The 12,459-nt window shown below is 32.1% G+C and overlaps 2 protein-coding genes across 3 annotated transcripts; one reads left to right on the forward strand and one right to left on the reverse strand.

The window, feature by feature from the left end:
- Window positions 1-3,239: 3,239 nt before the first annotated feature.
- Window positions 3,240-4,790, reverse strand: LOC131624725 (uncharacterized). Its single transcript, XM_058895646.1, has 2 exons — window positions 4,151-4,790; window positions 3,240-4,015 (listed from the first exon to the last, which is right to left on the reverse strand). Exons 1-2 carry the CDS (start codon window positions 4,788-4,790, stop codon window positions 3,240-3,242), a joined length of 1,416 nt encoding a protein of 471 aa, XP_058751629.1.
- Window positions 4,791-8,843: 4,053 nt separating this feature from the next.
- Window positions 8,844-12,103, forward strand: LOC131624719 (sodium/calcium exchanger NCL-like). 2 transcript variants are annotated; one of them, XM_058895640.1, is made up of 7 exons: window positions 8,844-9,580; window positions 9,673-9,949; window positions 10,031-10,202; window positions 10,307-10,358; window positions 11,372-11,480; window positions 11,583-11,801; window positions 11,893-12,103. In XM_058895640.1, the coding sequence occupies exons 1-5, from the start codon at window positions 9,519-9,521 to the stop codon at window positions 11,400-11,402; spliced, it is 594 nt and encodes a 197-aa protein (XP_058751623.1). In that variant the 5' UTR covers window positions 8,844-9,518; the 3' UTR covers window positions 11,403-11,480; window positions 11,583-11,801; window positions 11,893-12,103. The 2 variants fall into 2 exon arrangements, with proteins under 2 accessions (XP_058751623.1, XP_058751622.1); XM_058895639.1 differs by lacking the exons at window positions 11,372-11,480; window positions 11,583-11,801; window positions 11,893-12,103 and adding an exon at window positions 10,517-10,754.
- Window positions 12,104-12,459: the final 356 nt, after the last annotated feature.

The raw sequence follows: 12,459 nt of genomic DNA on the forward strand, positions 1-12,459 counted from the left end.
ATTAAGTTGCAAAACGCAAAGTAAATAACAAATTAAATGTATTTTATTACCTGCATCCAAGATCCAGTTATATTTGCAGAGACAATGTCCAACATATTTTTCATCACATAGTATCCACAATCATTAGAGTTATGTTGTTTCCTTGTCTACAAATGAAAAACATAATTATTGAATAATTATCATAAAATTAAATATAGAGAATTATAATTTACATCACACTTACATTGGGCCTATGCCATGTAGCCTTTTTTCTATTGCCATAACTTGCAAATTGATGAACCTCAAAAGCACTAATTCAAAAAAAAACCATTTAAAGCCACATAAAATATGAAATTACTTATCAATATCAATATAAAAGATAAAGTTTCTTTGAAAGATAAACTTACGTCGAAACAATTTTCTTCGTGGGTTTATCAATACCCAGATGAAGTGAACAAAAGACGACCACAATATTGTCTCTTTGACACATGACTATTAATTGCCAATGTTTTCTATACATGTGCATGGAAATACAAAAGTCACATAAAATATCTATGTTATATATCAAAATTAAAAAATAGGAAACAGAATTTCACAAAAATTTACCCATGAATAAGTGGTAGGAGGTGGTCTTCCTTCATTAACTTATCTTGTATGTAATTTCTAACCTTTGTTGCAGAACTCGGCACATCATCATAATGTATACACATAGAAGGGTCCATAAATTCATACACTTCTGATGATGAATTATCAATACATAAACGATGAATATACCTAAATAATTTTAAAATAAACATTAGATTCGAAGTGATGAGATATATATCCTATTAATAGATATTGAAAGTAATAAAAAAAATGTACTTACGTGCACCAAACTTGCAGAATAGACACGTCAAGCCAATGAAAACCCACCAACAACTCTCTGATACACTTAGCTGATATATAAAAATTAATGGCAGATTTACAATGACTTAATTCGATTTCCAAGTGTCTGTCAGCCATTTTCACAACCATGAATAGCAATCTCTGAACATCGTCAACTTCCACACCTTTTGTGCTTCCTATTGCAGCTGAACAACTTCCTTTTCCGCTTCCTTCGACAACTTCCATTTTTTCAATGCATTTTTTATCATTTGTGCTTTGCGATAAACCCATAGACTTAAGTGTCTCCATAAAAGATTGTTGCATTGCCTTACGCTCTTCAGCCAACTTTTGATTAAAATCAACTCTAAGTTGTTCAATTTGTTGAGTTACATCTATATGTTGTCCTTGACGTGAAGACGACCTTCCAAAGTAAGTGCTTTGTTTATGGTGCTTTCCAACACCACGAACACGACCGCCTTTCTCAGATGTTCCAATGGTCGCTGTTAAGATATCGTTACATCCATGTGGAACAAAGACGCCTTTTTCAGCTTCTTCAACTAGAGAGTCCTACAAAATTCAAAAACCACAACTAATTTCAATAGTTTTTATCAATCACAAATATAATGATACTTGAAATAATTTCCAAGTTTTACTTACAATTTTCTCTACAACAGCTTGTGTAGACAATGATGTGTATTCTCCCCCCTTTTTTTGTCGTGTTCTCTTCCATAACTCATGGCGTGACGGTGGAGATGGATTACCATTATCATCTAATGTAGAATCATCTCTCGATGATTTCTTTTCATTTTTAATTGTCTCCTCAAGCATGTGATACCCTCCACGAGATAATACATGTGGGTATACATTCTTAGCCATATTTTCCCTACCTTTTCGACTTTTTTCCTATTAATTATAAAATCATAAAGTTATCACTAAACATAATAAAAATATTTTTCAAAAAAATCAAATATAACTCCTACTAACCTTAAATTCGGGGGTATCTCGAGACTTAAAAAACTCTTCCCATACTTCTTTTTTAATATATGGATACCTGACATGTGCAAGAGCGAGATCTTTTTTGGGATTATTAACATATTCGTCTGTGAGTTGTGTCTTAAAACCTCTCCATCTCTCTCCCGCATATTTAATCCATTCCTTCTTCAATGGATCCTTGATTTTACCATCCTTGTCTTTAACGCACCAATCTGGAATAGTGAAATGAGCCTACACATGCAATATATGGCATATGTTGTTAGTATATATGTGATTATAAAATATAATAAAGTGTTGAATTTAAAATACCGGAACATCAACCCATATAGCGTCTTTTATCACATTATCTATGTCTTTCCACTCATCTTTCAAAATACAATATCTCTGCCGAGCAAGATATGCTATATAACTCTTAAAAGTTGCAGCATTTTTACTAACACCAGTACATTCATAGGTTCTTTGATCAAACTCGACCTTTATCTTTTCAGCCGTTTGATGAACTTTGTCAATTTGTTTCATCAAAGTTGGACCTCTAACTCTTTTTTTTATTAGGATTACCAGATGAAGAGGACTTGTCGGTTGAATCAGCCATGTATCTGTTTAAACAAAATAAAAATAATTAGAAATCAAATTAAACACAAGATAAAAACAATTAGACATAAAATTAAGCACAAGATAAAAACGGTTACACATAAAATTAGGCATAAAATAACTTATAAAAAACACCTTACTAGTTCTCCCATATCCCTTCTTCATGATCTATGCGAATAGCATGCACATCATCCTCTACATTTTCTTCAATAAAGGTAGGCACATTTGTTGAGAAAGGAGGAGTTTCTGAAATATCAATATTCTCATCTTGATTTTCATCACTATCATGCACCTTTCCTTGTAGAACAAATGACCACCTTTTATTAGAAGGATCCGTGACATAAAAAACTTGTTTTGCTTGAGATGCCATGATGAAAGGTTCGTCCGCATAAGCTAACTTGCTAAGATCAACTAGTGTAACTCCAAATTCATAAATTCTTACACCACTATTGATATCAACCCATTTGCATTTAAATACAGGAACTTTAAACACAACATAATCAACTTCCCAAATATCTTCAATCACCCCAAAGTAGGGTGTAGATGCCATAACCGGGTTTTTATCTTTATCACTAGAGAAGTGCATGGACTCGGCCACAATCATAACCCCACTATTTTGCATGGTACTATGGTCATCCTTTGACTTTGTATAAAAGGAAGTTTTATTAATATCATATCCACTCCAAGTTATTATGTTACATTCAGGCTCATAGGACAACCACTTAATTGTTTTTGAAGCACTATCATCACCAGTAATTTTTTCTTTAAACCACTCAGAGAAACTTTTATTGTGCTCTTTTAACAACCCTCTTTCATTCATCTTGGGGTACTTTTTTCTTTATGATGCTTTTGTGAGCAGATAAGTAAGGTTGAACTTCATCCGTGTTATTCAATATATACAAATGCGCTTGAACAACCACATCAATACTTAAGCTCTTGATCTTTAAACCTTGTGTACCCACACCCTTACATCTTCCATCATGACGAGACTTGGGAACCCCTACAGCATTCACTTCCGACAAATAGTTAGAACAAAATTCAATTGCTTCTTCTACAATGTACCTCTCAATAATCGATGCTTCCGGACTGTGCGGGTTTTTGGTATACCCCTTTAGGATCTTCATGTATCGCTCTATTGGATACATCCACCGTAAAAATATTGGACCACATAATCTAATCTCCCTTACTAGATGAACAATCAAGTGATTCATAATGTCAAAAAATGAAGGAGGAAAAAACATCTCTAATTGACACAAGATAACTGCAGCCTCATTTTCCAAATCTTCTAACTTTAATGGATCAATGGCTTTGCAACAAATTGCATTGAAAAACAGGAACAACCTCGTTATAGTCTTCCTAACATTGTTAGGCAATATCCCACGAATAGCCACTGGTAGTAGTTGTTGCATTAAGACATGACAGACATGAGATTTTAAGCCAACTAATTTGAGATCTTTAACTGATACAAGCCTCTTGACATTTGATGAGTAACCATGCGGCACTTTGATACTTTCTAAACACTCACAAAAACTTGTTTTCTCTTTTTTCGACAAAGTGTAGCAGGCAGGAGGCAAATACGTCTTGTTACCTACATAATGTTATCATCAAGAATTTCAACAAGTAAAGTTATGAACATGCTATTTTAATATCAAAAGGTAAGGATAGCTTAATTTGAACAAATAGTTGGTACATATATATTGTGGAGTTAGCTCTTCTCCTATACCCATCACGCCCAAATCTAGACGAGTATTAATACCATCCTTTGTCTTGCCTTGAATGTTGAGAAGTGTTCCGATTACCCTATCACATACATTTTTCTCCACGTGCATCACATCAATACAATGTCTTACCTCAAGACTAGACCAATATGGAAGATCGAAGAAAACCGACCTCTTTTTCCATATATTTTTCACAATGGGCCACTTTTGGTACTTACCAAAGACAGCAGTAATGCCCTGTTGTCGTTGATAAACTTCCTCTCCAGTTAAGGGCTTTGGAGCAACACCATGCTCTTGTTCCCCATTGAAAGCTTTCCGCAATCTACAATATGGATGATAACGATTTAGAAATTTTCGATGCCCGAGATAAACAGTATTCTTTCCTTTTTCAAGTTGATGGTAACATGTGTCTTTTTCACATATAGGACACGCTTTATGCCCTTTAACTTTATACCCAGACAAATTGCCATATGCCGAAAAATCGTTGATGGTGCAAAACAACATGGCACGCATATTGAACTGTTCACCAGAATGTGCATCGAAAACATCCACCCCTTCCTCCCACAAAACTTTTAAATCATCGATCAGTGGACTTAGATAAACATCTATGTCATTTCCTGGTTGTTTTGGGCCCGAAATCATCATGGATAACATAATATATTTACGTTTCATGCACAACCTAGGAGATAGGTTATAAATCATCAGAAGAATAGGCCAAGAAGAATGGTTAGTATTTAGATTACCAAACGGATTCATTCCATCAGTAGCAAGTCCAAGTCTAAGGTTTCTCGACTCTTTGCCAAAATTTGGAAACAAAGAATCAATTTTCTTCCATTGCAAAGAATCAGCTACATGGTGAATTTTTCCATCACATTTTCTTTCTTCTGCATGCCATCTAAGATTCTCTGCGTCGTCTGCATTAGCGAATAATCTCGAGAAACCTTGAAATGATCGGTAGGTACCATACCACTTTCGCAGGAGGACCCTTTTTGACCTCCTCATCATCACTAGATTCACCATGTCTCTTTTTGTAGCGTGACGCCTTGCACTTCGGACAATGGTTATAGTTTACATACTCTTTTCTGTATAATATGCAATCATTAGGACATGCATGTATCTTTTCATACTCCAAACCCATCGGACACAATATCTTCTTCGCCTCGTAATAACGACTTGGTAGTACGTTACCTTCTGGAAGCATTTGTGTCAACAATTCAAGCAATTCGGTAAAACTTTTATCACTCCACCCGTTAACTGCCTTCAGATTGAACAATTTTAACACGGCTGACAAACGTGTAAAATTTGTGCATCTCGGGTACAAAGGTGTATCCTTGTCATTCCATAAACTATGATACGCATGTGCCCTCTTAAACGAATCTTGTCCAATATCACGCATCATGTCTTCCAGACGATCATCCATTTCTACACTAACATTATCTCTTTGGGACACATTTGAATTTGCTACCACTTCACCGTGCCATATCCATTGTGTATAACTTTGACAAATCCCTTCACAAATTAGATGATCCATGATTTCTTTCTTACGAAGCTTTGGTTCTCTATTTGCACAACGAACACATGGACAGAGAAAAAGTGTAGGGTGACTATCTTCAGCATTACTTTTAAGAGGAGGAAGATCTTTATTAGCATTACTTTCAGCAAACTCTAGAAATTCCATCACTCCATGTTCGTACTCATCACTTAATCAATTAGCTCTCATCCAACTACGATCCATGCCTACAACGTAAACTTAAGAACAACTCAACCATTGATGAAATTTGTATGAACTCATTTTGTAATATATATATATATATATATATATATATATATATATATATATATATATATATATATATATATATATATATATATATATATATATATTACAAAATGAGTTCATAATATCATATATATCCAAAGATTAACGTCAAAATGAGCTTTCATATAACGTTAATTTTAATGTAATTCAATGACATAGTAAATCATTATAGATTAAGCTCAAACTTTATAGGTATGATCTATATGATATTATGTTTCAATCCAACGGTTGAATTTAAAAAATATTAATTCGAGATGTAGTTATTGAACGAGTGTAACTCGTGGTGTAACTCTTCGGGTGTAATTTGATCCCTCCTCATATATATATATATATATATATATATATATATATATATATATATATATATATATATATATATATATATATATATATATATATATATATATATATATATATATATATATTACAATATATATCAAACGAGTATAAAGTCAATCTATACCAACTGCACGGAGATGCCGAGATCGCGAGTTGCGCTGCTTCGCGGAGATGCCGGATTTGAACTAAATTTACAATGTTAGTTCAAATGAGTTCAATTCTAAGAAAATTAGAATCATCAAATTTCAATGGCAAGACTATAACTCAGCCATAGATTTTGAAATGAATCCATCAATTGAATTTCCACCAATTGAATCATGCGAAGATGCAATAACTTTGGCAAGTCATATATGTAGTATGATCCTAATCAATTATCTCATCAAATTAAATACCTATAAACGGTCATATGTGTATTATATAATAATAAAAAGTTAGTCCAAAATTAAATACCTATAAACAGTCATAGATGCATAAAAAATTGTAAATATGCAAAGAATGTTTCCTACTCCATTCAAAGAAATTATGCTAAAAAAATATCATCAACATCTCTTGAATTAATTAAGTTACATGGCATCAATTCAATTGATTCAAATTGACATCAATTATCATGGTAATCCTAGAAAACTCACACACATAACAATTATCATCAACAAATGACACGTCATCTTTTAAATTACCATTTAAATCAACAACAAACTAATCAATTAATTCAAGCAACCTAATGTCTCATTCAACTTCAACATTACAAACAAATATCACCATCATCTTCAAAACTTAAATCAACACTTAAATTAACACAAATCAACATGGTGAGTCATTAAGATTTCAACCCCATTCAACCTTTATAAAAACAATTATTTAGAGTTCCAAGAGTTAAAATCAAATATACATACTCAAAACTCAAAGCAACAACTTACATAAATAGCTATGAGTTCTTCAAGTAGCTCCTTCAAGTGGCGCAAAGGCTGTCGAATAAAGGAATTTTGTACATATCTCATTAAACATTCTATTTGTACATATCTAATTAATTTTTATTTAAAGAATAGATTTCTATAGTTTAGACCTAAATTAGAGAAACTTTGACTACACAAATAAGAACTTTGGACAAGGATAGACCAATTTAAGATTATTCCAACAAAACATCATAAAAGAAAATCACAAAGATAAATGGTTTACCTTAAGACTTATCCTTAGTAAATTGATAGATGTTTCTATTAAGCATTTTTCTGCCTCATTTCGGCATATCAAAACCTATAACAACAACAAAACATATTTTCCAATTAAACATCAATGAGAAAAATAATAATTTCCTTACACTACTAGAAATACACGATTTACCTGCGGAAAATATTCCGCAGATATACCTGCGGATTTTCCTGGGACATTATTAAATTAAATAAATTTTGCTGCGGATCAGAAGTTGGTAGAGAATTCCGCAGATATATTTTGCTGCGGAATATATAATAATTCAAGCAAAACATCTCACAACAATACAAAATTCGCAGGAAATTTTCCTGCGGATTTTGCTGCGGAAATTTGCTAAAGTAAAATCAAACTGTAATAAAATATCCGCAGGTAATTCCGCAGGAAATCTTTCTGCGGATTTTGCTGCGGATTTATTTGTAGTTTTTTAAAATTATTTTATTAATTTACAAAATAATATAAAATATTTGTCTTGTAACATAAAAACTATTTTTTGCAACAAAAAAAAACTAATAGATTTTGTTATTCTTTTTCAAAAAAGCTTAATGATTTAAATATTTTCTAAGAATAATGTTATAATATTTTTTTTTAAAAAAGTTATAATCATACATTATATGTTGTTTAGTTATGATTCAAAGTTGAAGATTTTTAAATATGTAAGGATAGTTTCAAATTAATTTACACTATAAGTGTATCATCTTGTTTTTTTAAGTCTCATTTAAAACATAATTTTATATATATATATATATATATATATATATATATATATATATATATATATATATATATATATATATATATATATATTATAATCATTGATATTTATAAAATTAGATTGAAATTTTTAATCTTTAATTTTTGAATTTTATTCATTACTTTTATAGTGTTTTTTAATTAATTTTTAATTTTAATGTTATTTTTTTTAATAACAAATTAAAAATATACAAATTATGATATATATATATATATATATATATATATATATATATATATATATATATATATATATATATATATATATATATATATATATATATATATATATTATAGAATACCAAAATTAATTTTTCAATTAATAATAAACAAATTAAGATAAAATCATTTAAATCTATTTTATTATAATAAAATAATAAATATATTAGTTTTACTTAATAATTTTTTTTAGTTTTGTAAATATTAAAAATATATAGTTATATATAATATAATTTAGTGTATTTCAATAATAAATATAAAGTTTGAAAAAATAAAATTAAAAAAAGTAAATAGAAAGGAAGATTAGGATACTTATGCTTTGACCTAAATATGCAAAAACGCTTCTTCGGTGAAAGCAAACGACTTATTTAGAAACGCTTCTTCGGAGAAGTACTTTTCTTCACGCGCATTGGCTCAAGCTTTCTCTCGGTTTCTCTTGTGCGACACTCTCTCAAACTCATGCTCTCTCCCTCTCAATTCTTACACAACAACAACAATTACGACACAGATTCTCTTGGTCTCGAATTGGTGGGATTTGGATTTCAAAACTGATTCGAATTGTTATGGAATCAGGATTCGATTCGCGTTGGTGTTCTGAAAATGCAGCTTTCGATCTTGCTCACAAGGTATTCGATAAAATGCCTCACCGAAATTTTTTCCTCTTTTTGCTTTTATTTTACTTTTGATTTGTTGCTGTTGTGTTTCTTAGTCGCTATTGATGATTGTGCTCAGGTTGATTTGCATATTAGCATAGAATTATCGTCGTTATTACCGTTTCGTGCTATTGCCAATGAGAAGTAATTAGTGTTCATTATGCGTGACAAATATAGTGTTTCTTTCCAGTTCTATTTAAGACTTGCATGTTGTCTATACATGTGGTATTTGTGTTAGAAGTTAGAACAGGGTAATTGTAAAAGAAAATCTAAAGCAATGGGCCAATTCTTCCTTTTTAAGTATACGCATAACCTTGGATACAAAAATGAAAATTGGAATATATTAAACATAAGCATGTTATTTTGGGACTTCTGAAACATTTGAAGATGCGTTCATTGAGAAGGCTTCTGAAAGATAATGGCGAAGCTGATACTGACGTGATTAGAAAGTAAGGCTTTCTCTCCTTTGTGCTTTGACTTAAGAGTTAAGACATGTTACTTTTAATGGTTTTCGTTGTCATTGACTTGATTGCATATAAAGGTTATTTGCAACAATTGATGAAAATAAAGATGGACATCTTACTCATGGTGAAATGACAGCACTGGTTGTTGGAATTCAGTTCGAGGAAATTGACCTGGACCATGACGACGCTGTGACAAGAATAATGGCAGATTTTGATACTTCTCATAATCAACTTATTGACGAAGCAGAGTTTGTTAACGGAGTCTCCAGATGGCTCCAAGGAGCCAGGCGTTCTAAAGTTCAAGGCGGTGATGCTGGTGCCCACACTGTGAAGTTTTTAAGTGATTTTCACTTCGTAAGTCGTGCTTTGCTCAGCTTCATAAACTTGTCGTATTTCCTTTTTAGTACACAAGTATGACAAGGGTTTTATGCACAGGAAACAAAGAGGGAACATGATCTTCTGGATGTGGGTCAGGGTGAAGAAGCCACTGAAGAAGTTAAGAATGCTAGATGGGTTTCCATCAAAGCAGGCCTGCTGCTGCTACTCGATGCCCTTATCGCTGCTGCATTTGCCGATCCTCTGGTTGGAGCCAGCTGGCACCATCATGGTTTGATTTCCACCATATTTATTAATTCTCTACTCTAGCTCAATATCTGGAATATTCATTTTGATAACTTTGTGACACACACTATCCACATGGGCTACTTCCAGCATGGAGGAGATTGTTTCAACAGGACCTGGCATTCGTTTCCTCCAACTCTATGTGGGTACATTGTCTTCATTAGTTTATTTTCTATACTGTGTGTGTCACTTGTCTCCTTCTCAAAACACAAAACATTCAAACAACTGCTAAATGGATTCTCTAACTTTTCAATTATTAGTGTTATAATTAAATATTTTTATGTTATTTTATTCTCTCAGCTGTTTACAGACCGAAATATGGTTACTCAGCTTGTGAGAAGAGCTGAAAATGCTGGTTTCAAGGCAATTGTTCTTACTGCAGACTCTCCGGTCATTGGTCGTAGAGAGGCTGACATAAAAAATAGGTTGACAATCATTGCAAAATTTCTTTTAAATTGATTAGTCTTATATTCAAAAAATAGTTGTAATATGACTAATTAATAATCTAACTAACAAGTTCTTATCAAGGAATTATTAGTACCTTACAAAAGTTAGGAAAATTTATGTTAGAGTGCCATATTAAAATTGGTTCCTTGCATATATACAAATATTTAATAGACAATTCTAAATCCCAAACTGTTGCTTGCTTGCTTGTTGTTATAGGATTGGATGTTAGCGAATAATCTAATTTGTGTTCATATTCATGAGAGTGTAAACTTCTAAACTGAATTTCATTTTTTGTATTATTTTGATTGGGTCAAGTATTTTGTGCGTATATATTATTAGCTTTAGTCAATGACAGAGATATAAAATACTATGAAACACATAGAAAACTATCAAGAATTGACATAATTTTGGAAGTGTTTTCCCTTAAATTAATATTAATGTCAATTTCATATTTATTTCACAAAGGAGCCTGCATACAGCTGGTTTCTCTTGCTCTTATATTGTCTAATACCATTAGACTGCAATTATTAAGACAGAAAATATTATTAAAACTTATAAGCCGTCTCGTTTGAAAACAAGCCTGTCTATGGGCTTTTATTGATGTACTAAACCAGGAGCCTTGTGCTTGAAAGTGTTGAGACTTTGGAAAATTGACTCAGCTTACCAATGGTCTTATATCAAATAATCTGTGTATGGTTTGTATTGCAGGTGTCTTGCTGCATTTACTTCTGAATTCTGATATAATATTTCTTCAAGTAAGTATGAATCCCCATCATCGAAGGGGTTTAAAGATGAGTACCTTGAGTTTGGACCACTCGTAAGTATCACAGTCCTTTTGGTTTTACCGACCTGCCTAGTAAATTTTCAAGCTCCGTAGCTTATTAGTATTTGATGTTTCTATTTTTACTTTTTCTTTCAGTATGTGGTTTCACAGACCTTTTAGAGCTGATGACTGGGTGCTATATGTGGCGAGTGTCTTCATTATTTTGGGAAAGTAAACCTGCAACAACAAAATTGTGTGTGGAGTGTTGTAAAGTTGTTAATACCATGAACCAAATTTGTTCTACAGATCTTTAGTCCTACTGCCTATAATGCGCGCATCTTTGTTACAGGCCATATGTTCAATCAGAAAGGAGAGGTAAAGGATTGCAGCATTTCATCTATCACCTCTATTTCCATATCATTTCCTTGGTTCAGCTTGTCAAAGATTTTCCATTGTTGAATTGCAGCTTCTCGTTTCATTGGTTCAAGAAGGCCTGACGTGGAAGCAAATTCACAAATGAAGATGGCGTCGATGAATTAGATGAACAAGACCTTAGTAATAAATTCTGATTTGTACTTGGTGTATCTTTTTAATTTCGGTGGACAAATGAATATTAGTAGCTTGGTTGTTTGAGTCATTTGTAGTAATGTGACTATCTAAGTACTTGTTACTAACTTGGTAGCATTTTTTTTATAGTAACAAGTTGTGATATGACTTTGAATTTTTCTTTAAATTCCTAGTATTTTAAATTAAATTTTAATTTTTATATTATGGTTATTTTAGTATACAATTAATAATAATTCAGAAAAAAATAAATTTAGGTTTAAATTTCCTGCGGATTTACCTGCAGATTATTTCCTGCGGACTTAGCTGCGGAATTTCCTGCCGATATTATTACCGACGAAGGTTTTAGCTGGGGACAAGAAACCGCAGGAAAATCCACAGGTAACGTGTTTCCTGCGGAAATTTAGCTAAAATCCGCAGGAAATTCCGCAGGAAATTCCGCAGGAAATTCGAGTATTTCTAGTAGTGT

This window comes from Vicia villosa, unplaced genomic scaffold (assembly GCF_029867415.1).
Source record: "Vicia villosa cultivar HV-30 ecotype Madison, WI unplaced genomic scaffold, Vvil1.0 ctg.000150F_1_1_1, whole genome shotgun sequence".
In the NCBI taxonomy this organism is placed as follows: Eukaryota; Viridiplantae; Streptophyta; class Magnoliopsida; order Fabales; family Fabaceae; genus Vicia; species Vicia villosa.

Bases quoted from the DNA above. Each gene is read 5' to 3' on its own strand.
- LOC131624725 (XM_058895646.1), bottom strand. From the start codon at position 4,790: ATGATGATTTCGGGCCCAAAACAACCAGGAAATGACATAGATGTTTAT. The intron at 4,016-4,150 runs GTATAGGAGAAG...AACATTATGTAG, and splicing joins TCTAGATTTGGGCGTGATGG to GTAACAAGACGTATTTGCCT.
- LOC131624719 (XM_058895639.1), top strand. From the start codon at position 9,519: ATGCGTTCATTGAGAAGGCTTCTGAAAGATAATGGCGAAGCTGATACT. The intron at 9,581-9,672 runs GTAAGGCTTTCT...TTGCATATAAAG, and splicing joins GATACTGACGTGATTAGAAA to GTTATTTGCAACAATTGATG. The intron at 9,950-10,030 runs GTAAGTCGTGCT...TTTTATGCACAG, and splicing joins TTTTAAGTGATTTTCACTTC to GAAACAAAGAGGGAACATGA.